We start from the raw sequence: 27,325 nt of genomic DNA on the forward strand, positions 1-27,325 counted from the left end.
GATCAGTGAGAAGAATGTTCCTTACATTGGTGATCAGTTGGAAGAATGTTCCTTACATTGGTGATCAGTGGGAAGAATGTTCCTTACATTGGTGATCAGTGGGAAGAATTCTCCTTACATTGATCAGTGGGAAGAATGTTCCTTACATTGGTGATCAGTGGGAAGAATGTTCCTTACATTGGTGATCAGTGAGAAGAATGCTCCTTACATTGGTGATCAGTGAGAAGAATGCTCCTTACATTGGTGATCAGTGGGAAGAATGTTCCTTACATTGGTGATCAGTGGGAAGAATGTTCCTTACATTGGTGATCAGTGGGAAGAATGCTCCTTACATTGATCAGTGGGAAGAATGCTCCTTACATTGGTGATCAGTGGGAAGAATGTTCCTTACATTGGTGATCAGTGAGAAGAATGTTCCTTACATTGGTGATCAGTGGGAAGAATGTTCCTTACATTGGTGATCAGTGAGAAGAATGTCCCTTACATTGGTGGTCAGTGGGAAGAATGTCCCTTACATTGGTGGTCAGTGGGAAGAATGTCCCTTACATTGGAGGTCAGTGAGAAGAATGTTCCTTACATTGGTGGTCAGTGAGAAGAATGTCCCTTACATTGGTGATCAGTGAGAAGAATGTCCCTTACATTGGAGGTCAGTGGGAAGAATGTTCCTTACATTGGTGATCAGTGAGAAGAATGTCCCTTACATTGGAGGTCAGTGGGAAGAATGTTCCTTACATTGGTGATCAGTGAGAAGAATGTCCCTTACATTGGAGGTCAGTGGGAAGAATGCTCCTTACATTGGTGGTCAGTGGGAAGAATGTTCCTTACATTGGTGGTCAGTGGGAAGAATGCTCCTTACATTGGTGGTCAGTGAGAAGAATGTTCCTTACATTGGTGGTCAGTGGGAAGAATGCTCCTTACATTGGAGGTCAGTGAGAAGAATGTTCCTTACATTGGTGATCAGTGGGAAGAATGTTCCTTACATTGGAGGTCAGTGAGAAGAATGTTCCTTACATTGGTGGTCAGTCAGATAGAATAAAGCATTAAAATGGTGAAAATTTGTATTTTATTAAAAAAAAAAAATTGCATCATTTTGGAGACACGGTGCTTTAGCAGACATGAAGTCGTTCAGTTAGCATATAGAATTTTTTTTTCGACTCCAGTGTGTTTTCTTTAACTTTTAGGTCCCCTTCATACGTATACTTGGAGTCAGTGGTGGCTGCTGGGTTCTTCTTTTGGGGTGGAGGCAAACAAGCAGAACCCCCCCCCCCCCCCGGCAGCACTGAGACAGCACCCTCCCCGGTGTCCCCTCCTTCTCTCCTGGAGTGCAGGTGTTTCGTCACATACGGCGACCCATCACATTTGGCTACTCGCTGGACTGCGCATTCATGACACAGCCATATGTGTTCCAACCCCTGAGTCCAGGTTCAAGCCCCACCATCCAAGTGGACATAGAGTTAGATTATAATTAAGCGAGGCCATGCCCGAAGCATGGCAAGCGAAGCGAGCCCGCGAGGGGCCCTGTGGCAAAGTGGTCTTGCAACAGCGTTGGAACGTATATGGCAACGTCGCGCAAGCGCACTCCATCGGGTAGCAAAATGTGATGGGAAGGCATACATGACGAAACACTGGCAGCAGCGGCTCCGCTCCTCAAGCTTCCTCCGCCGTGTGTCTCCTTTTCCGCCAAAGTGCTAGGCATCCAATAGGATCGCCTGACACTTTGGCCAATCGGGGGAAACAGGTCTCGCCACCTGCCTCCTGATTGGCGGGGAGGAATTTTAGTATGAAAATAGCAAAAATGAATTCGCTATCGTCACACAACTGGGTGGCCTCTGCGCCCCCGAGCCCTCCCTTTTTTCAAGCCTATTGGAGTCTCTGGCTCGAATCAGGTGCTTAAAAAAAAACACCCCCCACCATTGGAATCCATAGTCCGGCACCCTGATATGTGGATCAGGGGGCTGGATGCATGGATGGGGGGGGGGGGGCAGCGCCCGTGCGCCTTCTATTGACGGGCCGCCACTGCTTGGAGTCCCTTTACTGAATGTAAAACCTGTACATTGATGACTATGCAGCAATGATACGGGACATTGATCCAGAAATTAACCTCTCATTTAGCAACGTCTATACGACAGTTTTACTATATGTTTGCGACCCTGTGCCTGGAATCCGGGGCAGATAACGGACACAGGTTTATAAATGTCTGCCATAGATTTAGCAATGAAGATGAGACACAATTTCATTGAGGCACAGTTGTGGAGTGGTCAGGGTCAGGTTTCATTCAGTCACAGTGCTTCTCAAAAGCATCTGACAGGGAAGTTAAAGAATTAAACTGAACTATCATAAGTCTCTTTTTACCTAATGGAGTCCCTTCAGTGGCTCTAAATTGTTTCTATATGTAACCAATAAATAGCTTTGGACAATCATATGGGAGTGCAGACGTCAAACTCAATTCTTGTGACTTATAAATCTATATCATCATCTCAGGGGTCTCCAAACTTTCTAAATAAAGGGTCAGTTTACTGTCCTTCAGATTTTAGAGAGGCCGGACTGTGCCCAGTGGGATTTGAAAATGCCCCGGGGTCAAGGTTGGTGGTCAGTGGGAGTAAACAAATTACATCACCTGTGGTCATTAGAAAGAGGAATTGTGCCCCCATCATTGGTGTCATTGAAAAGAATCGTACCCCATCATTGGTGTCAGTGGAAAGAATAGTGCCCCAACATTGGTGTCAGTGGAAATAATAGTGCCCCAACGCTGGTGTCAGTTGAAGGAATAGTGCCCCAACGCTGGTGTCAGTTGAAGGAATAGTGCCCCAACGCTGGTGTCAGTTGAAGGAATAGTGCCCCATCATTGGTGTCAGTGGAAAGAATAGTGCCCCAACATTGGTGTCAGTGGAAGGAATACTGCCCCATAATTGGTGTCAGTGGAAAGAATAGTGTCCCAACATTGGTGTCAGTGGAAGGAATAGTGCCCCAATGTTGGTGTCAGTCGAAAGGAATAATGTTTCATTGTTCGTATTAGTGGAAGGATTAGTGCACCACCGTTGGTGTTACTGGAAGGAATAGTGCACCAACATTGGTGTCAGTGGAAGAAATAATGTTCATTGTTCGTATTAGTGGAAGGAATAGTACCCCACCGTTGGCTTCAGTGGAAGAAATCGTGCCGCATCATTGGTGTCATTGGAAGGAATAGTGCCCCAACGTTGCTGCCAGTGGAAGGAATAGTAGAAGGAATGTTGGTGTCAGTGTAAGGAATAGTGCCCCATCGTTGGTGTCAGTGGAAAGAATTCTGCTCCAATGTTGGTGTTAGTAGAAGGAATAGTGCCCCAATGTTGGCATTAGTGGTAGGAATAGTGCCCCAACATTGGTGTCAGTGTAAGGAAAAGTGCCCCAACGTTGCTGCCAGTGGAAGGAATGTTGGTGTCAGTGTAAGGAATAGTGCCCCAACGTTGGTGTCAGTGGAAAGAATTCTGCCCCAATGTTGGTGTTAGAAGGAATAGTGCCCCAACGTGGGTGTCAGTGGAAAGAATAGTGCACCATTGTTGGTGTCAGTGGAAGGAATAGTGGAAGGAATGTTGGTGTCAGTGGATGGAATAGTGCACCATCGTTGGTGTCAGTGGAAGGAATAGTGGAAGGAATGTTGGTGTCAGTGGATGGAATAGTGCACCATCGTTGGTGTCAGTGGAAGGAATAGTGGAAGGAATGTTGGTGTCAGTGGATGGAATAGTGCACCATCGTTGGTGTCAGTGGAAGGAATAGTGGAAGGAATGTTGGTGTCAGTGGATGGAATAATGTTTCATTGCTGGTATTAGTAGAAGGAATAGTGGCCCCATTGCTGGTGTTAGTGAGAGGAATAGCGTTCCATTTTGATTATATCAATGGGAGAAATACTCACTGTTGATGTCATTGGAAGGACTGTGCCTCATCATTGTAGTCAGTGGGAGTAATAGTGCCCTATTGTTGGTGTCATTTGAAGGAATGGTGCCTCAATGTTGGTATCATGGGAGGAATAGTGCCCCATCATTGGTGTAAGTGAAAAGAATCATGCCGATTATTGGTGTCAGTGGGAAGGGAATTAAGTCTCATTGTTGGTGTTCATTAAAGGAATAATGTTCCATCATTTATATCAGTGGGAGGAATTAACCCCCCATGTAGGTGTCAGTGGGAGAAATAATGCCCCAAAGGCCAGATAAAGCAAAAGCCTGAATCCGGCTAGCGGGGGACGGACCAGTGATCTATTTTATTGCTCCTGTTTAGTATTGCTTAGCTGTGACTATAGAATTGATATGCTACTATATATGAAAATTCATGCAAAAACATACTGTGTGGCATCTAAAATGTAACATAATTGTGTGAAAAACTAAGTACACCCAATGGAAATTTGTTGACTTTTTCAACATATTTAACTAAGCAAACATTAGATCTTCATTGACACAGTGCCTACAGATAAAGGTGATATACCGTGCATTATAAGGCACCCTAAAAAATGTCAGTGGGAGTCAAATCAGGGCTTCAACTAGGACAGTACATTACCCTCTATATATCTTCTTTGTGAGCCATTCCTTGGTGGATTTGCCATTGTGCTTTGGATAGATATCGTGTTGAAGGATTCATTTGTGGTTCTTCAACTTTTCAACAGATGACCTCACATTCTCATCATGTACACTTTGTTATGATGCAGAATTCAATTGCTGACTCAACGACTGAAAGCTGTCCAGGTCCTGAAGCACCATAGCAACCTCAAACCATAACATTTCCACCACCATGCTTCACAGTTGTTATGAGGGTTGTCTCCTGAAATGCTGTCTTCGGTTTGCAGCAAACATGTCTACTGTTACTGTGCCCAGAAAAACTCTTAGCCCTTGTACACACGGTCGGAGATTCCGACGGAATGTGTCCGATCGGACCGTTTTGTCGGATATTCCAACTGTGTGTGGTCTACATCGGACTGTTTCCGTCTGAGTATCCGACGGACCAAGTTTTCCAACTTGTTGGTAAAATTTTCAGACAAAATGCTCCGATCCTCATGTGTAGAGAATTCCGATCGGACAAAGTGCCACGCATGCTCAGATCAAATTCCTACATCAAAGTTATTGGCTACTAGCCTGAACATAGTCCCCGTCGTAACGAAATAACGTCATCATGTCGGATTTTCTGACAACTTTGTCCAACTGTGTGTATACAACAGTTTCGGACAAAAACGGTCGGACAAAATCCGACGGATTTGGTTGTCGGAATCTCCGATCGTGTGTACAAGGGCTAAGAATGGTCAGTTTTCAGCACATCATTCGAGGCAGCCTGGTCTTTGTCTATATGTTCAATAGCAACCTGCATTCTTGATTTAATGTTCTTTTTGGACAGCAAAGGCATTTTCTTAACAGACCTCTCATCTCTTCTTATATACGATGAATGCACTTCAAGAGTTAGCTGAACGCCCAATGATAAAATGTTGGGGGTTCCTGGGGACCTCTTTTCTCATCAGCCAGATCTTGGGTTGAATTTGCTGGACTGGACAGTCCAGGAGAAATCAGCAGTGGTTTGCAATCTACACCACTTGTAGATTATTTTTATTACAGTGGAATGACTGGTTTGAAATCATTTGACCATCATTTTATATCCCTTGCAAGACTCCTATACATCCACAACTTTTTTTCTGAGGGTCTTAGCGAGCTCTCTTGATCTTGGCATGATGACAACCACACACGCCAACAGCAAAGAGAACATCAGAGACTAAATATCTGAGGTTTAGATAAGACTGATCCCACCTGCATACTCCCTACGGCTTCATTTACACTTGTGGTGTAAAGGAGGCGGAGCCGCTTTTTTATAACCCAGCAATCGACCACCCCCCCCCCCCCCCCCCAAAGTTATTATAAACAATCACCTTGTAAAATAACCCATTCGGTTTAAAAAGAAATGAAAGGCAGAACATTGTGTACAAGTTTAAAAAAATATTTAAAAATAACTTTTTTCTCTTTTTTATAAGTGATCACATTCCCTCTGTTCTCAGCTGCATAAGAGCTGGGGTAAGAGAAACAGCAGTACACTGGTCTTCCCAGTAAAAGACTGTCCGGGGGGGGGGGGGGTGTCAGGACAAGTCTGATCATTGGTGGAGAGCACACCGAGTTCCCAGCATAGCTAGAGAACTGACCATGGTGTGTTCTCATGCCTAGATAAGGAACTGACCATGTTGTATTCTCATGCCTAGCGTAGTCAGTTTTGTAATAGGAGCGCAGAGGGACTGGCAGGAATACCAGCAATTTCACACAAAAGGAGGCAATACAAAGAGAACAGGATACTTTTTCATATAATAACATGGTACAGCAGCCAGGAATATGACATTTTGGGTTCTACATATTCTTTAACCGCTATAAGGACCGCCTCACGCCGATATACGTCAGCAGAATGGCACGGCTGGGCACAAGCATGTACAGGTACGTTGCCCTTTAAGTGCCCAGCCATGGGTCGCGCGCGTGCCGCCAGCGGCGCACTCGCCACATGATCCTGAGCTCCATGACCGTGGACGCGGGACCCACAGAGCTGAGGGTAAGTGTAAATAAACCTCTCCCCTCTCCCCGTGCTTCCTAGTGAGCGTGTCACTGATCGTCTGTTCCCTGTCATAGGGAAAGACGATCAGTGATGTCACACACCAAGCCACGCCCCCCTACAGTAAAAAACACACACACACACACACACACACACACACACACACACACTTAACCCCTACACTGCCCCCTAGTGGTTAACCCTTTCACTGCCATTGACATTTTTACAGTAATCAGTGCATTTTTAATCGCACTGATCGCTGTATTAATGCCAAAGGTCCCAAAAATGTGAGACTACATATCGGCCTAAACTGAGGGAAAAAAATGTTTTTTTAATATATTTTTGGGGGATATTTATTATAGCAAAAAGTAAAAAATATAGCATTTTTTTCAAAATTGTCGCTCTATTTTTGTTTATAGCACAAAAAATAAAAACCGCAGGGGTGATCAAATACCACCGAAAGAAAGCTCTATTTGTGGGAAAAAAAGGACGCCAATTCTGTTTGGGAGCCACGTTGCACGACTGCGCAATTGTCAGTTAAAGCGACGCATTGCCGAATCGCAAAAAGGGGCTTGGTCCTTTAGCTGCAAAATGGTCCGGGGGCTTATGTGGTTAAAGTGGAGGTCCGCCCACCGCTTCAAAAATGAAAAGACTTCAGCTACTGACATTTATTAATCGGACACTTACCTGTCCTGGAGTCCAGCGATGTCGGCACCACAACTGATGTTTCCATCAGCTGTCGGGTGCTGCCGCCGCCATGGTGGGTAAAGGAACCCGGCAGTGTAGCCTTACGGCTTCACGCATGCACGAGGCTCCGCTTCTCTCTCCTATTGGCCCGGTGGTGGGGGAAAGAGGAGGGAGGCCACACCGCAACCACTGGCCACGTGCTTGCAGTGCTGTATTCCCATTTACCACTTAGTGACCGCCCTTTAGCAGTTTTACTGCTACAGGGTGGCAGCTGCGCACAGGATCATGTATATATAAGCGATCCTGCACTTCCAGGTAGGGGGCAAGAATGCACGCTGCCGGCAGCTCACCCCCCACTGTAATTACACACATTGGGAGCCAAACGGCGGGTACCATGGACTTGATGTCTGCTGGCACCCACCGATCATCAGCCAGAGAAAAGGAAACTGCAATCTGCCTATGTAAACAAATGTTGGAGATTAGAAAACACTGTGGTGTCGTTGAGTGCAAATAGCTTCCCATCATTGGTTTCAGTGGAAGGAACAGCATCCTATTGTTGGTGTCTGCAGGAGGAATGGTACCTGATTGATGTCTGCGGGAGGAATGGTGGCCATCATTGGTGTCAGTGGATGGCATGGTGTCCCAAGGGCCAGATAAAGGCAAGCAAAGGGCCACATCCAGCCCACGGGCCGTAGTTTTGAGACCACTGCACCAGCACATCGATCATTCTTCATTGAGCTGAATAGGCCAGCACCTGACGACATTAAAGGTAAACATTATTTAAAATTCTAAATCGGCTGATTATCTGTCATGTCAGTGGTAGCGCAAACCCCCCCCCCCCCCCCCAGTTAGAATCACTCCCTAGGACACACTTAACCCCTTGATCGCCCCCTAGTGTTTAACCCCTTCCCTGCCAATGACATTTATACAGTAATCACTGGCTATTTATAGCACTGATCACTGTATAAATGACAATGGTCCCAAAATAGTGTCAAAAGTGTCCGATGCATGGAATAAATCTATCCCCTATTTTGTAGACGCTATAACTTTTGTGCAAACAAATCAATATACGTTTATTGCGATTTTTTTTTTTTTACCAAAAATATGTAGAAGAATACATATCGGCCTAAACTGAGGAAAAAAAAATTTTTTATATATATTTTTTGGGGAAATTTATTATAGCAAAAAGTAAAAAACACTGCTTTTTTTTTTTCAAAATTGTCGCTCTTTTTTTGTTTATAGTGCAAAAAATAAAAACCCGCAGAGGTGATGAAATGCCACCAAAAGAAAGCTCTATTTGTGGGAAAAAAAGGACGTCAATTTTGTTTGGGTACAGCGCCGCACGACCGCGCAATTGCCAACTAAAACGACTCAGTGGTGAATCGCAAAAAAAATGCTCTGGTCAGGAGGGGGGGGGGGGGGGGGGCGGATAAATCCTTCCAGGGCTGAAGTGGTTAAAGATTGTTTGTCTGGGCCACACACATCGGGGGTCACTATGATGCTCCGATATCACTCGACAAACACAGACAGGAAGTTCAGTCGTATCAGATAATAATCCGCTCATGTATGGCCAGCAGATATTACATCCTCCGTAGATATGAGGATTTTATTTTACACCTTTTGAATCAATTCTTCCATTCACTGGGGTGAATGTGACACCTCCCTCTCTCTCTCCCTCTCTCTCTCGGCGCTCTGCATTTTCCCATTTCTATATCTGAATTAAAATCTTACACTTGATTAGATCACACAGTTTTCATTCAATCGCCTTACTGTGCTGGCTTCATCCTTCTTCAGAACCGCAATCCACAGATTTTTATTTTAAGCAGAGCTGTGAACATTTTAATACGTCTCTCTCATCGGAGGCGAGCGCTAACATCGGGGTCTTCTGCCCCTCGCTGGGGCCGCGCCATTTCCTGGCCTGTATGTAATAGATCTTTAAATAGATCAGAACCCGAACCCGATTACATTTAGTATATTACAGTAGAGGGGAGAATTACTAAGAGACCGAAGAGAGAAAAATCTGGTGCAGCTCTGCATAGAAACCAATCAGCTTCCAGGGTTTTTTTTTTGTCAAATCTTAACTGATCGAGCTGAAGATAGAAGCTGATTGGCTGCCATGCAGCACAGATGTACCAGATTTTGCACTCTCCAGTTTTAGTAAATCTACCCCCCCCCCCCCCCAGTGTATTACAGGCGATTCCTATGGTTTTTATCATTTTTTTCATTATTTATTACCGGTCCATTTACATCCAGATGTGCTGGTGTGTGTTGATCAGCGCATATACAGTACAAACCCAATTCTAAAAAAGTTGGGGCGCTGTGTAAAATCTACATAAAGAAAGAATGAAATGATTTGCAAATCTCATGAGCCCGTATTTTATTCACAATAGAAAATAAAAAAACATATCAAATGTTTAACTGCATTTGATGATGGGACGGTGCGGCTCTTGTTCTGGGAACGACGTCATATGACGTTGTCCCACAACGGCCGTGCGGGGGGGGGGGGGGGGGTGGGGTGCACAGTGCGGCGATCACGGCCGTGCCGTGTTGCTAGGACACTGCGTGATCCCGATCTCTTTAAAGAGCCGCAGCCACAGCTCTTTCACCATGCGATCGGCTGTGTCCAATCACAGCTGGTCACATGGAAATGCCAGAAGTCGGCTCTCATCGCCTCACACTGAGTGAGTGTGTGGCGAGGAGAGCCGATCTGCAGGATTTCCTCCCAGGGGACATTGAAACATATAATCAGGGAATTGATCACACCCTGATTACAATAAAGTGGCACCAGTGCCAGAAATCAGGGCCCACAAGTGGCACCAATCAGTGCCCATTAGTAATGCCAGTCAGCGCTGGCTATTAGTGCTGCCCATCAATGCCCATCAGTGCCGCCTATCCATGCTGCCTATCACTGCCACCTATCAGTGCACACCAATCCGTGCCCATTAGAAATGCCAGTCAGCGCTGGCTATTAGTGCTGCCCATCAATGCCGCCTATCCATCCTGCCTATCACTGCCACCTATCAGTGCACACCAATCAGTGCCCATTAGTAATGCCAGTCAGCGCTGGCTATTAGTGCTGCCCATCAATGCCCATCAGTGCCGCCTATCCATGCTGCCTATCACTGCCACCTATCAGTGCACACCAATCAGTGCCCATTAGTAATGCCAGTCAGCGCTGGCTATTAGTGCTGCCCATCAATGCCGCCTATCCATGCTGCCTATCACTGCCACCTATCAGTGCACACCAATCAGTGCCCATTAGTAATGCCAGTCAGCGCTGGCTATTAGTGCTGCCCATCAATGCCCATCAGTGCCGCCTATCCATGCTGCCTATCACTGCCACCTATCAGTGCACACCAATCAGTGCCCATTAGTAATGCCAGTCAGTGCTGGCTATTAGTACTGCCCATCAATACCACCCAATGCCCATCAGTGCTGCCTATCAGTGCCCACCAGTGTCGCCTATCAGTGCCCATAAGTGCAGCATATTAGTGCCTATTTATCAGTGCCACCGAATCGGTGCCCATAAGTGCAACCTATCAGTGCCTATTAGTGCCACCTCATCAGCACACATCAGTAAAGGAGAAAAATTACTTATTTAAAAAATTTACTGACAGAAACTAAGAAAAGCTTTTTTTTCTTCTCCAAAATTTTCTATCTTTTTTTTTAAAGTAAGAAATAAAAAAACCTACATCTTCTAATCTCCGTTGATGTATATCATTTTGTATCATTTTGTTTTCTTTTTCTTCTTTTTTTTATGTTTAGAATTGTACTATGTACTGAAACTTCCGTACCATTGGAGATTAATAAAAAAAATTCAGTTAAAAAAAAAAAAAACTGAAAAAAACAGCAGTGATTAAAGCGGGGTTCCAATGCATAAATCGTTTATTTTTTTGCTGTAATGACATAGATTAAGTTATTTAAAATGAAGACTCACTTGTTTCAGTTCTTATGTCTTGAGGATGTCGGTTTTCTGTTTAAAAAGAACTTTAAAAAAAAAATTTCTGCCGTTCTCATCTTGCCTGTGGGCATGTGAAGCCCACAGGCATCTTCTTCCGGGATACAGTGCCTATCGACCAACATGCACTGCGTGTTGTTTCTTCAAACTCGCGCATGCGCAGTAACTTGAATTCGTAGCGCCGTCAACAGCTCAGGTTGCCATCACAACAGGCAGCGGCGTCGGAAGTCCCGCCCCGTTGTGATGGCAACGTAGCTGAAATCACGCGATAACTCGCGCCAGTCCTGGGAACAATGACACAAGCTCCCAGGAGCCAGTGCGGCTATCAGGAAATTACGAGTTAGCCGCATTGAACCCGCCCATATCCGCAGACACCATACAGGAAATGATCTCCAAAACGAAGGTACAGTAAAAAAAAAAAAAAAAGAAGTGCAGTTTTTATGTTAGGACATTGAGTTAACTGTCTTGAGGTAAGGTAAGAAAAATGGGTGGAGCTCCGCTTTGAATACCATAAAAAGAAAGCTCTATTTGTGTGAAGAAAATGATAAAAATGTCACATGGTAACAGTGTTGCATGACCGCTCCATTGTCATTCAAAGTGTGAGAGCGCCAAAAGCAGAAAATTGGCCTGGGCAGGGAGGGGGTAAAAGTGCCCACTAAGCAAGTGGTTAAACTAAGAAAATTCACCAATTTAAGAAAGAAAATAAAAAAAAAATAAGGGAATTTTGAAATTTAGAAATTGATGGCAGCAACATGTCTCAAAAAAGTTGGGACAGGACAAACGTAAGGCTGCATTCACACTTGGGCATTTTGATTCTGCCAGCTATTTCAATGAAGAATGATCGATGTGCTGGTGCAGTGGTCTCCAAACTACGGCCCCCCCAGGTCACCAGGACTAGTGTCCCCATTGGAAGATTTCCCATTACTTTTTTTGGGGACAACCCAAAATTTTGGATTTTCTTTTACTTTCACTTTCAATGATAACGGTAAATAGAGAGGATGAATAACCTCAACAGAGCACAGACTGCAATAAAAACTGACAGGGGTTCTAATCCCTCTCCACTCTGTCCAAAACTAAATATAAACTTTTGCCTTAAGTTATACTTTAATGACATTCCAGTCTTAGTCCGTAGGGTTCAATATTGAGTTGGCCCACCCTTTGCAGCTATAACAGCTTCAACTCTTCTGGGAAGCCTGACCACAAGGTTTAGGAGTGTGTCTATGGGAATGTCTGACCATTCTTCCAGAAGTGCATTTGTGAGGTCAGGCACTGATGTTGGACGAGAAGGCCTGGCTTGCAGTCTCCACTCTAATTCAGTGTTTCTCAACTCCAGTCCTCAAGGCACCCCAACAGGTCATGTTTTCAGGATTTCCATTATTTTGCACAGGTGATTTGATCAGTTTCCCTGCCTTAGTAATTACCACAGCCATTTCATCTGAGGGAAATCCTGAAAACATGAGTTGAGAATCACTGCTCTAATTCATCCCAAAGGTGTTCTATTGGGTTGAGGTCAGGACTCTGTTCAGGCCAGTCATGTTCCTCCACCCCAAACTCACTCATCCGTGTCTTTATGGAACTTGCTTTACTGTTGTCTTATTTTTTAATTTAAAAAAGTGTATTTAAAAAAAAAACAAAGTGCGCTTGTAAGACCGCTGCACCAATACGGTGTGACATAAAGCATTGCAACGACCTCCGTTTTATTCTCTAGGGTGTAATGCCCCGTACACACGAGCGGACTTTTCGACATCCAAACTCCGACGGACTGAGTCCGGCGGACTATCCGCTCGTGTGTGGGCTGCAACGGACTTTAGCTTCGCAAAAGTCTGACGGACTTTAGAAATGAAGCATGCTTCAAATTTTCCCGACGGAACTCCGCCGGACCCGGTCCCCTTCGAAAAATTCGCTCGTGTGTGTGCTACTCCGACGGACTAAAACCGACGCTAGGGCAGCTATTGGCTACTGTCTATGAACTTCCTACGTCGAATCCAGTCGTACGTCATCACGTTCGACTCCGTCGGAGTTTGGTGTGATGGTGTGTGGTCAAGTCCGTTTGGTCGAAAAGTCCGCCAGAACTCCGGCGGAACTCCGCTAGAACTCCGTCGGAAGTCTGTCAGACTTAATCCCTCTCGTGTGTACGGGGCATTAGAAAAAAAATGTATAATGTTTGGGGGTTAAGTAATTTTCTAGCAAAAAAAAAAAATGTTTTTAATTTGTAAACATCCCATCTCAAAAAGAGTCTCGGGCCTTAAGTGGTTAAAAAAAAAATTATATTAAATTTTTTTTTTTTTTTTTTTTAAATGCTTGAACCTTTCCAATCACTTTAATGTCCCCTTTTGTTGTACAGGAGGCATGGCGGTAATGACGGCAGCTCTATTTTTTTTCTCTATTTCCATATAAATGGAAGGAAAATGTACAAATCCCGCAGCTGCATAGAACTCTGTTATTACCTCGGTCCGCGCCGCTCGCACGGGACAGGAGATTAAACTTGTTTTTCATTTTCTTCCCCTATAAATCCAAAAATAGAGAATCCGCAAAGTCTCTTTTTTCGGCGTGTGCCGAGAACCAGGACATTTTTAATGCGTATAGATCTGACCTGGTTGGCTTCCTGCAAGTGTTAATTTTTCATGGTCATTTTCTCGTTCGCTGGAAAACACACATATCCGTTACAAATCATTTGCTGCGTTTAATAGGGGCGCGTTTTTTTTTTGGGGGGGGGGGGTAATAGGTTGAAAGTTCCTGTACTTTTCTTATTTTTATCAGCTTTAAAAAAAAAAAAAAAAAAAAAATGATGTTGGTAAAGAAAAAAAAACACACTCGCACAGATTTGCGTCTGTATTTTTCCGTAAAGGCGGAACACGGAGCCATAATTATAACACGGTTCTGTAGCATGCCGGCTCACTCTGCGGTTTGAAAAAAAAAAAAAAAAAAAGCGAACGGTCGCCACACCCCTCGCCTTAGAGTATAGACAGAGGGGAGAGAGCCGGGGAGGACTGCAGATCTTGTGTTAAAGTTCTTCCTATACTTCACTGAAATCTCCACGATGTTATCCAATAATAAAAGGCAATAAATAAAAATCAATGCTGAATTTTAATTGGGTTATATTTTGCCACCCCTTGTTTATTCCCACGACCCCCCCCCCCCCCCCACACACACACACCCCCTGCATACATTTTTAAATAAAGTTTTCATTTTTATTATATACCATAGAGTGGACCTAGTGATGACATCACCGGTTTTCTGGCCTTCTCTGTGCAATGCTGGCAGACCATGGTTGGTGGGAGGGGCCAGCAGGGGGCTGTCCAAACCCTATGGGGGAGATTTACTAAAACCGGACCACCCAGAACCCGGAGCACCCAGAACTCAGCTTCTAACGTCAGCTTGTTTAATTAACCTTTGACAATAAAACCTGGAAACCGATTGGTTACTATGCACAGCAGCACCAGATTTTGCACTTTCCATGTTTAGTAAATCCCCCCCCCCCCCCCCCCCCGCCCCCATATTACCAAAAGTATTGGGACGCCTGCCTGTACACCCACATGAACTTTAATGGCATCCCAGTCTTAAGCCTCATTCGTACACACGATTGGATTTTGTTGGCCAACAAAACCGTGGAATTTTGTCCGAAGGCGTGTGCCTGGATTTTGTCTTGCATACAAACGGTAAAGGAATTGTCGGCCAGCAAACAGGTACGTAGTGACGTAAAACGTGATTTTTCAGCTCTTTAGCGCCACCCTTTGGGCTCCTTCTGCTAATTTCGTGTTAGTAGAAGTTTGGTGAGTGTTGATTGGCGCTTTTCATTTTGCGCTTTTCATTTCATGCTTTTCAGTTAGTTTCTGAACGTCCGTTCGTCAACCAGACATGTTGCGGAATCGGAGGAGATAACGTGTTATTTATTATTGGCCTTGGAGTTATTGCTTTGACCCAAGTCCAGTCCAGGAACAGGAGGAGGAGGATTTCTTGGACCAAAAAAAATTGGTTGCTTTATTAATTGTGACCAATTATGTCATATGCCTTTGCTGCGGGAGCTCCAGGAGAATAATCCAGATGATTTTTGGAATTATCTCTGGATGATGGACCCCTGCTTTCACCAACTCTTGGCATTGGTGATCCCCTATATTAAGAAGCAGGACACATGCATGAGACTTTTATTTTATTTTTTGGTTGAATAATAATGATTTGATTTGGTATATTTTCTATATTTTTGGATGCATAGAATGCTTCTATTGGCAGATATCATGTCTAATTTTATTTGTTTTCTTTTTTTAAGGCAATGAAGCCATTATAGCTGCAAAGGGTGGGCCAACTCAATGGAGCGATTAGGGTGTGCCCAGGCACATCCGACACACATTGTGCACACGCCTATAAGTGTATCTTTCTGAAAGAAACAGCAGACCACCCAACAAGTTAGGCTCAGCCTCCATGGCTGAAAGAACTGAAATTCAATGAACTAAACAGGATGGACAGTCAGGTTGGGGAGCCTCCATGACTGAAAGACCTGAAAAGCCAATGAGTGAAAGGGGTGGGCCAGGGACAGTCAGGCTGGGGAGGAAAGAGCTAGATGATGCTAGAAGTACTCCAGCCAAGAAATGAGGCGGTCTCGGTCCGACTTGCTGCAGCTTCTAATGCACAATGTGAGAAGCTCACAGTGTGCGGTGAATTCAGGGTAAGCCATTTCATTCCAGGAGAGGGGCCGGTAACAACATGCAAGACTGAAGGAAAGTTCTGCTTTAAATGAGAACATCTGCTTATATCATGTCATATTCAAACCATACCAAGTTCCAAAAATAGTACTTGGTGGGATTTGAAGCCTCCTCCATCCTGGCAGCAGAAGTTTGAAAGTTTTATAAGTTACTCACTGACATACTGCTGGTGTGTGAGAGATAACATCATAATCAGTGATGGCTTTCTTCTGCTAAAGTACTAAAGTCTTTTTTTGTGTTTTTTTTTTGTTTGTTTAAAAATAAACATGTTATATTTACCTCTTCTGCCCAGTTGGTTTTGCACAGAGCATACCCGATCCCCCTCTTCTCAGGTCCCCCTCAGACACGCCTGGCCCCTCCCTCCTGCCCCCACAGCAAGCAGCTTGCTATGGGGGCACCCGAGCCGCCGCTCTGTGTCCATTCCATTCAGACACAGAGCTGAGGCCTGGCCATGCCCGTTTCGTCACATATGGCAACCCATCACATTTGGCTACCCACTGGACTGCGCATACGCAATGACACCATACGCGTTCCAACACTGTGGCGATCTGCGCTTGTGCAGAATTTTGTACCCACACCCCTGGGTCCAGGTTCAAACCCCGCCATCCAAGTGGATATAGAGTAAGATTATAATCTAACTCTATGAAAGGGAGGCCGTGCCCGAAGCATTGTGAGCCCGCAAGGCGCCCTGTGTTGGAACGCATATGGTGGCGTTGCGCATGCACAGTCCAGCCAGTAGCAAAATGTGATGGGTAGCCGAATGTGACGCAATACCCCCCTCTCTCTTTTCTCATTGGCTCCTGCTGCTGTCTCAGCCGATGAGGAGGGAGAGTCCCGGGCAGGCAACATAGCTGGATCGACATGGGGCTCGGGTAAGTATTAGGGGGGCTTCCGCACACAGAAGGCTTTTTATCTTAATGCATAGAATGCAACCTGAATCAATCCTGATGTTCTGAGGTGTGCTGATTGAGGACCAAAAATGCCCGGACAGTTCAAATATCCCCCAAATCACCCCTTTTTGGAAAATAGACAGTCTAAGGTATTTAGTAAGAGGCATGGCGAGTTTTATGAAGTTGTAGTTTTTTTTGTCACAATTGTTTGGAAAATGAAGAAATTAAATAAAATATTTTTTCTTTCACTATTTTTTTTTATTTTTACCCACTTCAGCCCCAGAATATTTTACCCCCTTCCCGGCATTGCGCTGCTTTAACTGACAATTGCGCTGTCGTGCGACGTTGCAATCCAAAAAAAAAACAATGTCCCTTTTTTTCCGATAAATAGAGCTTTCTTTTGGTGGTATTTGATCACCTCTGCGGTATTTATTTTTTTGCACTATAAACAAAAAAAGAGCGACAATTTAAAAGAAAAAGCAATATTTTTTACTTTTTGCTATAATAAATATCCCACAAAAAATATATAAAAAAAAATATTTTTTTCTCATTGGCTCCTGCTGCTGTCTCAGCCGATGAGGAGGGAGAGTCCCGGGCAGGCAACATCGCTGGATCGAAATGGGGCTCGGGTAAGTATTAGGGGGGCTTCCGCACACAGAAGGCTTTTTATCTTAATGCATAGAATGCAACCTTCTGTCTTTATAACCACTATAAGCTTTCAGGGACAAAAAAATAAATAAAAAAAAGGACACTAACATACTTAACCCCTTCAATACCGGGCACTTTCACTCCCTTCCTGCCCAGGCCAATTTTCAGCAGCGTCACAATTTGAATGACAATTGCGCGGTCATGCTACACTGTACTCGTATGAGATTTTTATCACTTCTTTCACACAAATAGAGCTTTCTTTTGGTGGAATTTAATCACCACTGGGGTTTTTTATTTTTTTGCTATATAAGCAAAAAAAATAACTTTTGAAAAATAATAAACAAAAAATATATGTTTTTCTTAGTTTCTGATTTGCAAATAAATAATCTTTCTTCATAAGTTTAAGCCAAAATTTATTCTGCTCCATTTCTTTGGTGAAAATAACCCAAATCGGTGTATATTATTTAGTCTGTAGGGAAGTTAGAGAGTCCGCCAACTATAGTTTAATTCTGTAAATCGATCAATCCTGATGTTCTGAGGTGTGCTGATTGAGGATCAAAAATGCCCGGACAGTTCAAATATCCCCCAAATCACCCCTTTTTGGAAAATAGACAGTCTAAGGTATTTAGTAAGAGGCATGGCGAGTTTTATGAAGTTGTAGTTTTTTTTGTCACAATTGTTTGGAAAATGAAGAAATTAAATAAAATATTTTTTCTTTCACTATTTTTTTTTATTTTTACCCACTTCAGCCCCAGAATATTTTACCCCCTTCCCGACCAGAGCACTTTTTGCGATTCGGCATTGCGCTGCTTTAACTGACAATTGCGCTGTCGTGCAACGTTGCAATCCAAAAAAAAACCAATGTCCCTTTTTTTCCGATAAATAGAGCTTTCTTTTGGTGGTATTTGATCACCTCTGCGGTATTTATTTTTTTGCACTATAAACAAAAAAAGAGCGACAATTTAAAAGAAAAAGCAATATTTTTTACTTTTTGCTATAATAAATATCCCACAAAAAATATATAAAAAAAATATTTTTTTTCCTCAGTTTAGGCCGATATGTATTCTTCTATATATTTTTGTTAAAAAAAAAAATAAAAAAAATAATCGCAGTAAGCATTATATTGATTGGTTTGTGCAAAAGTTATCGTGTCTACAAAACAGGGGATAGATTTATGGCATTTTTATTATTATTTTTTTTTACTAGTAATGGCGGCGATCTGCGATTTTTTTTTTTCAGGTTTTAGCGCTGTTGCACTTTGAATGACAATTGTGCGCTCATACAACATTGTACCCAAATTACATTTTTATAATTTTGTTTCCCAAAAATAGAGCTTTCTTTTGGCGGTGATCACCTCTGGGTTTTTTATTTTTTGTTAAAAGGTATTAAAAAGACCAAACATTTTAAGAAAAATACAAAACCGTTTTATATTTTGTTAATAAATGTTGCAAACAGGTAATTTTTCTCCTTCATTGATGCACAGTGCTAATGAGGCTGCACTGATGGGCACCGATTGCCTGCACAGTGCTAATGAGGCTGCACTAATGGGCACCGATATGCTGCATTGATGGGCACTGATAAGGCGGAACTGATGGGCACAGACAGGCTGCACTGATGGGGAATGATGGGCTGCATTGATGGGCACTAATAAGCGGCCCTGATAAGGTGGCACCGGTGGGGACAGATAAGAAGCATTGGTGGGCACTGAAAGGTGGCACTGATGGGCGGCACTGAAGGGCATTGATAGGTGGCACTGAAGGGTATAAATAGGTGGCACTGATAGCTGGCACTGATGGGTGGCCGTGATGGGCACTGATAGATGACACTGATAGCCAACACTGCTAGGTGGCACTGATTGGCACCATTGGTGGGCATTGATAGGTGGCACTTGTGGGCATTGATAGGTGGCACTGATTTGCACTGATTCGTGGCACTGTGTACACTGGCAGGTGGCACTGGCAAATGGTACTGGTTGGCACAGATGAGGCAGCTTCGCTTCTTCCTCTATGGAACCGATGTCCCTTGCACAGATTGGCGCTGATTGCTGGCACTTACATACTGTGGGCACTGATTGGTGGCACTGGCAGGTGGCACTGGCAGGCGGTATTGGTGGGTACATGAGGCTCTTCATCTTCGGGACCGATGTCCCTTCAAACAAGCCGGTGATCGGCTTTTTTCTCTCCTCAGCTTGAGGAGATATAAAAACGATTACCAATCTTCTGGTTACATCATGTGATCAGCTGTCATTGGCTGACAGCTGATCACGTGGTAAGGGGCCGGGATCGACCCTTACAACGATCTATGATCACCCGAGTCTCATTGACTTGGTAATCACAGCATGCCCCACGCGTGCCCTGCAGGGGGAGTGTGCAAAGGGAAGGACATCTATTGACGGCCTTCCGGCAAAGTAGGTCCGCCCTGTAGCCGTCATTTGGCTATAGTGCGGATCTGAAGCCGTTAATGTCTTTCAATCATAGAGGCTCAGCATCACATGCAAACTTTACTATGCAAATACAGTCTGGCTAAGAACACCTACTACTTCAGTTGTTCCACCTATCAAGGCATTTTGATATTTGCACAACTCCTCCCAAGACCCCGCCCACTGCTTGCATTAGGGCTGTGGACTCCTGAGAGGAGTACTGAGGCCGGTGTAACGACATATTCAGCGACCCATCACAGTTTGCTACGGAAGTGACGTTCCGTCGCCGCCATCTTGCTACACCCCACACTCGTCCACAGTAAGGATGCACTAGGAAGGGAGAAAGCGGAACATGTTGTTACACCCACCGAAGTTTTGCATTTTACACGTATTTATAAGAGTAAACTGCGTTTATATCGTGAAATACAGGACTTAGAACGTCTGAGTGGTTAGATGTTGAATTTTAAAAGCAGCGAACTTCTGTGAGATTAGTAAACCTGTGAGGTGAGCAGGGATGCCGCTGCTTTTAAAATTCAACATCTAACTAGTGAGACGGAGTTCTAAGTCCTGTATTTCACTATATAAACTCACTTTACTGTTATAAATACGTGTAAAATGCAAAACTCCGGTGGGTGTAACAAGATGTCCGCTTTCTCCCTTCTTAGTGTATCCTTACTGTGGACGAGTTTGGGGTGTAGCAAGATGGTGGCGTCGGAATGTCACTTCCGTAGCAAACTGTTATGGGTCGCCGAATAGGTCGTTACACCGTGTGCCGGGATGTTTGCAGGAAGCCATGTACAGCCCCCTGCCGTTCCCTCCCACCAGCTATGATCTCCCTGCATTGCATAGAGAAGCGCAGAGACGCGGTGATGACATCATTGGATTCAAAATAAGGCATGTGATGAAAACATAAGGGCTTCATTTAAAAATGTCATTGGTGTGTTCATGAGGATGAAGGGAAGACAAATAAATAACCAGATTAAGTGTCAGCTTTACAGCTCAGATATAGTGAATTGACATCAATGTTTCCATGAATATTATTTTTAGCAATAATGCCAACCAACAATTCCTTTAATTAGAACCTTGCTCTCACTGGATGGGACATGATCTGTAGCAGACAGATCAGAATCAGATACTGTTGTATCTTAGAAATAATCATTGTGTATGTGCTTCTTGCTGAGCATGTAAACGCATGTGTGTGTGTGTGTGGTGGCAAAGAAGGCGGGCTTTAACGGGCACATGCCGTACGTGCATCTATGTGGCAGAGCTTTCTGTGCTTAGAGCTCAAAGGGGTTGTAAACCTTTGTGTTTTTTCTTGAAAAACCTCTTGCAGTGCAGAAGCCCCCCCCCCCCCGTGCTCCCATTTTACTTACCTAAACCCTCTTTTTCTCATGCTGGGGATGAGCACACCAGCTCTAACCGGTGTCTCATGTCCTGGTTGGCTAGATTGATAGCAACGCAAGCCATTGGCTCCCGCTGCTGTTAATCAAATCCAACGATGCAGGCGCCGGGGGTGGGGCAGAGTCGGGCATTCGTGTCTATGGATGCAAATGCTGGACTCAGGAGTGCGCCTGCAAGGTAACCCCCCCAGGGAAGCCCTTCTCCGAGGGGGTTTCTGATGTGGGGAGGAGCCGCAAGAGCTGCCTGGGGACCCCAGAAGACCAGGTTCGGGGGCCACTCTGTGCAAAAAGAGCTGCACAGTGGAAGTAAGTATGATATGTTTGTTATTTTAAAACAAAAAAACAAAAGAATAAAACAAGCCCTTACAATCACTTCAATCCCAGCACCGTGACTGAGCTATCCAACACAGCTCCCAGTATCTAGTAATGTTCAGGAGGCAGCAGGACCAGTTTCCTATCATGTGACCACTGCGATAGCCAATCACAGTGGTCACATGATCAGGCAGTTAAAGGAGTTGTATGCATTTAATGCATTAAGGTGAAAAAACCTTCTGTGCTGCAGCAGCCCCCCTTTTTCTTATCTGAGCCCAATCATTCCAGCATTGAGGACGAGCAGAGCAGCTCTAGCTGATGTCTCAGCTCCTCATTGGATAGACTGATAGCAGCTGGAGGCATCGGCTCCCGCTGCTGTCAATCTAATCCAGTGACGCGGGAGGCGGGGCGGGGCAGAGTCCTGCTGTCAGTGTCAATGGACGCAGCAGCAGGACTCGGGAGCACGCCCGCACGAGTGCCCCCTTGGAAAGCGACTCTCTATGGGGGCACTCCATGAAGAGAAAAGAAGGATCGGGCCACTTTGTGTAAAACTCTTGCACAGAGCAGGGAAGTTTGACATGTTTGTTATTTAAAAGAAAAACCAAAAAACAAAGACTTTACAATCACTGTAAAGGGATGCCGGTGGCTGGGCGGGAGGTAAACAATAAAGCATGGAGCACTGGGACGGTTTACAAAAATTTTTTACATTTATTGACAGCATTATAAAATCAGAAAGTTGCTGTAGATCTTTCAGAAATATGAAGCTATGCATAATGATCCTTATATTTAAACATGCAGGCCTGCGTTCTTCCATAATTAAAGAAGGATAAGTTGACCTTTATGAAAAAAAAAAAAAATTATAAATGCAAATATTTTTGTGGGAAAAACATGAGGATTTATTATGTTTTCACAGGAGCCTGTGTCACATCACATTCGGCTACCCATCACATTTTGCTACCCACTAGATTGGACATGCGTGAAGCCACCATATGTGTTCCAACACTGTTGTAAGACCACTTTGCCACAGGGCCCCTCACCACGCTTCGCTCTCTACGCTTCGGGCACGGCCTGGCTTCGTTCGGCATAATTATAATCTGACGCTATGTCCACTTTGAAGGTGGGGCTTGAACCTGGACTCAGGGGGGTGGCCACAAAATTCTGCGCAAGCGCAGATCGCCACAGTGTTGGAACGCAGGGCGCAGTCCAGCGGGTAGCCAAATGTGATGGGTGGCCATATGTGACGAAACACCTGCAGAGAATTGCACCATGCTCTATGGATTGCGGGTGCAATGTCATGCTCCTGCACACACTGTGCTCATACACTCATGGCCAAAAATATTGGCACCCCTGCGATGTGGTCAGAGAATGCATCATTTCGCCCAGAAAATTGTTGCATTTACAAAGGTGTAGGCATTCCCATGTTTATTTCTTTTGTTTGTATGACACAAAAATATGGAGAAACAAAAAAGACAAATGATTCCATGCAAACCTCCAAAAATGGACTGGGCAAAATGATTGGTACCCTCTCAAAATTGTAAGAAATAATTGCATTCCAAGTTTGTGATGCTCCTGTAATCTGTAATTAAATTCAGCTGTATCAATTAACAGGTGCTGACAATATAGAAATCACACCGGCAACCAGTTAAAATAGTGAAAAATTGACGCAACCTTTCTGTTGTGTGTCTCTGTGTCACATGGAGCATGGAGAAGAGAAAGAGCAGCAAAGAATTGTCTAAGGCAGTGATTCTCAACCAGGGTTCCGTGGAATCCTAGGGTTCCTCCAGAGGTTGCTAGGGGTTCCTTCAGCATTGGGCAATTTCTGCCTTTCAGATAAGTTCCCACTGACAACATTGATCTTTTAAAAAATCTGAAAGGAGGTAATTCTTCCCAATGACCACAAATGTAAGGACCATTCTTCTCACGGACCATCACGCGAATGTATCCAGAGTTGTAGATTTCTAATTTTTAGCAGGGGGTTCCCCGAGACCAGAGAACTATTTCAAGGGTTCCTCTGTGTTGAAAAGGTTGAGAAAGGCTGGTCTAAGGATTTGAGAACAAAACTTGTGGAAAAGCAATTTCAAGGTTATGAGTCCATCTCCAGAGATCTTAAGGTTTCTGTGACCACTGTGAGCAACATTGTCAAGAAGACTACAGCCCGTGGCGCTGTAATCTCCCTGGACATGGCCGAAAGAGAAAAAATCATCAAAGATTGCCATGAAAGATTGTTCGGATGGCAGATAAAGAAACTCGATCAACTTCCATACAAATTCAAGCCGACCTTCAGGCACAGGGTACAACTGTGTCCACTCGCACTCTATGTCTGAATGAAAAGGGACGCTATGGTAGGAGACCCAGGAGGACCTCACTGCTGTCACAAAAACACAAGAAAAGCCAGATTGGAGTTTGCCAAAATTTACCTGAAGAAGCCGAAATCCTTTTGGGAGAATGTGCTGTGGACAGACGAAACAAAATGACAGCTTTTAGGTAAAGCCCATCATTCTTCTGGTTTCCAAAAAAAAGTAACGAGGCCTTTAAAGAAAGTTATAGTCTCTACAGTCACTCATGGTGAAGCTTTACTGATGTTTTAGGGTTGCTTTGCTGCTTCAAGGCACTGGATGTCCTGACCGTGCACATGGCATTATGAAATCTGAAGACTACCAAAGAATTCTGGGGTGTAATGTAGGGCCCAGTGTCAGAAAGTTGGGTCTCCATCAGAGGCAGGGTTTCCACCTCATCCCTTTAAACCCGAACACATATGAATTAAGGATGATTAAGGTGGTAATTAAACTCACTTGGTGCCATATCTGCAATAAATTAGCCTCAGAACCTGTGTAATTCATATGTGTTCGAGTTTAAAGGGATGAGGTGGCAACCCTAGTCAGAGGTCATGGGTCTTACAGCGAGACAATGACCCAAACAACACGTCAAAAAGCACCCAGAAATGGTTTAAGACAAAAGCGCTGGAGGAGTACTGAAATGGTCAGCAATGAGTCTAGGACTAAATCCAATAGACCTCCTGTGGAGGGATCTCAAAACAGCAGTTGGGAAAGGAACCCTTCCAATCTGAGAGGCCTGGAGCAGTTGGTTAAAGAAGAGTGGTCCAAAATTCCAGTAGAAGGTGTAAAAAATTTCATTGATGGTTACAGAAAGTGATTGATTTCATTTGCTTTTACCAAGGGGTGCGCTACCAAATATTAAAGTATTAGAGGGTGCCAAAAATTTTGGGTCAGATTTGGCCTGTTGTTTTTCCACTTTTTTGTATCATAGCAATACAGGCAAAAGAAATAAACACGAGAATGCCTAAACGTTTGTAATTGCAACAATTTTCTGGGCAAAGAGGTGCATTATCTGACAGGGGTGCCAATATATTTGGCCATGACTGTACCTCTGTACAGACTGTCAGCTTCAGAGCTGTAGGAAGTGTGAAGTGCACTGATCAGCACATCCGTAGTCCATTGAGAACTACAAGCCATCTGTCGCGGTGGCAGACAGGACATGTAGTTGATCTTTGTAAATGAAATGACGCAACTGTGTGGGCGGAGCCCCACGCAGCCAATGCGGATTTCAAATGTAACCATGATTGTGAGAGGAACCCCTGCCCGTTGCCATTGGGGGAGTGGGGCAGCTTGAACATCTTACATGTAACACATACATATGGGTGTAACCTGTAACACGTTCAAAAGGTGAACTAATCCTGTAGGGTAAATTTTGCTGAATTGTAAAACACCTGTCACCACAAGGACACACAGGAATCTATGCATTCACACTGCAACACACGCATTTTATTGCAGCACACCGTGTTCAATTGCATGGCAATGTATGCTAGTGGAGTGCATTGGTCTGCGGTACATTCTAGTGGAGTGCATTGGTCTGCGGTACATTCTAGTGGAGTGCATTGGTCTGCGGTACATTGCCATGAATGAAGTGTATGCTTTGTACACTTCAAATAAAATCTATACATAACCCCAAAAAAAAAGTGAGCCGAGTGATGCACTGGATCGCACACCACACTGCCCCAATGGCAGCCGGCAACGGAGAGCTGTTGAAGCAGTAATGTGCTCCCGCAGGTCTCTATTGTAGTGTGAATGGAGCCTTAAAGCAGCCTTTCTCAATATTTTTAACATGAAGATCTAGATCTACAGCTCACAACAATACTCCTTACATTTGTGGTCAGTGTGAGGAATATCTTCTTTTAGATAGCTAAAAAGATCACTGGTGCCAGTGGTTATTTGTCAGAGAGGCAGAAATTGCTCATTGCTCAGGGAACCATTACCAACCTCTGAAGGAACCCTGGTTGAGAAAGGCTGCTTTAGGGTCTACATATAACAGGTCACAACCCAAAATTTGCATGTTAACCAATAGGGGGGCTACAGCTTGGCAGATGGAACCCTACCCTCTGCAGTGTACCATTGATGTCACCTTGTAAAATATTAATGCTGTAAATTCAGTCCATTGAGGAGCCTTTTTTTTTTGGACTCCTCTTGTGACGTGTAGTAGGGTCGTTGTCATTTGAAGAGCCCTTTTGCTTTCTTCTTCTTGGGTTTGGATATCGTAGATTGGGAGCGTTGTGTCAAAGACAGTACATCAGCCAGAGGAACCTGCAAGGAGCAAAATAGATCAATGCATGACGTGTAGATGATGGAATTTCATATCTTCATATAAAAGATGTTCTGTTCAGTATTGTAGTCTTTACACATATACAGATATTAGCTTAAACTTTTGAATGCCACCATGGCAGGCTAGAAATGCTATCTGAACCTGAAATCCAGTCTTGGCAATTCTGGATACAATTGGAAAGATATTTATTTAATACAGGCATTTATAAAGCACCACAATTCTTACAGAGCTGTACATTCACATCAGCTCCTGCCCTCGAGGAGCTTACACTCTAAGGTTCCTGACATAATAAATATAACATAATAAATACCAGCGGGTCTTTGGAGTGTGGGAGAAAACTGTAGTACCCAAAACTCAGGCAAGCTCAGGGAGAACATGCAAACTCCATGCAGTCAGTGTCCAGGCTGGGATTTAAACTGGGGACCCAGTGCTTCAAGGCAGAAATGGTAAACACTAAGATACCTTGGTGCCCTATCCCACCTAAACTACAGTGCTGCCCTATCCTGCAATATTGATACTGTAAGTAAACAGAACGTTGGGGCAGTGCCCTGATTATCAGCGCAGCCCCATCGTTCCGATCAGTTTAGCTTAGCAGTGCCGCATCATCGGTGTCCATCAGTGCCGCATCATCGGTGTCCATCAGTGCCGCATCATCGGTGTCCATCAGTGCCGCATCATCGGTGTCCAACAGTGCCGCATCATCGGTGTCCTTCAGTGCCGCATCATCGGTGTCCTTCAGTGCCGCATCATCGGTGTCCTTCAGTGCCGCATCATCGGTGTCCTTCAGTGCCGCATCATCGGTGTCCTTCAGTGCCGCATCATCGGTGTCCTTCAGTGCCGCATCATCGGTGTCCTTCAGTGCCGCATCATCAATGTCTATCAGTGCAGCCTCATCAGTGTCCATCAGTGCAGCCTCATCAGTGTCCATCAGTGCAGCCTCATCAGTGTCCATCAGTGCAGCCTCATCAGTGTCCATCAGTGCAGCCTCATCAGTGTCCATCAGTGCAGCCTCATCAGTGTCCATCAGTGCAGCCTCATCAGTGTCCATCAGTGCAGCCTCATCAGTGCAGCCTCATCAGTGTAGCCTCATCAGTGTAGCCTCATCAGTGTAGCCTCATCAGTGTAGCCTCATCAGTGTAGCCTCATCAGTGCCG

General features: G+C 44.4%; 1 protein-coding gene across 3 annotated transcripts in view; it reads right to left on the bottom strand.

Moving 5' to 3' along the window:
- NHEJ1 (non-homologous end joining factor 1) overlaps positions 1-27,325 on the bottom strand; it is a 282,429-nt gene that overhangs the window by 29,795 nt on the left and 225,309 nt on the right. The window contains exons 8-9 of one of the 3 annotated variants that reach the window (XR_013261791.1): positions 25,974-26,152; positions 22,243-22,390 (exon numbers count right to left, since the gene is read on the bottom strand). Coding sequence is in view for 1 of the 3 variants with exons in the window: in XM_077447878.1 (XP_077304004.1) it covers positions 26,060-26,152 (93 nt within the window). In the remaining 2 variants the exon portion in view is untranslated. Of the gene's footprint in view, positions 1-22,242; positions 26,153-27,325 lie in introns of those variants that run through there. The other 2 variants (XR_013261792.1, XM_077447878.1) reach the window with 2 other exon arrangements.

Source organism: Lithobates pipiens, unplaced genomic scaffold (assembly GCF_037356315.1).
Source record: "Lithobates pipiens isolate NorthernLeopardFrog02 unplaced genomic scaffold, aLitPip1_a1.2 Scaffold_22, whole genome shotgun sequence".
Lineage (NCBI taxonomy): Eukaryota > Metazoa > Chordata > Amphibia > Anura > Ranidae > Lithobates > Lithobates pipiens.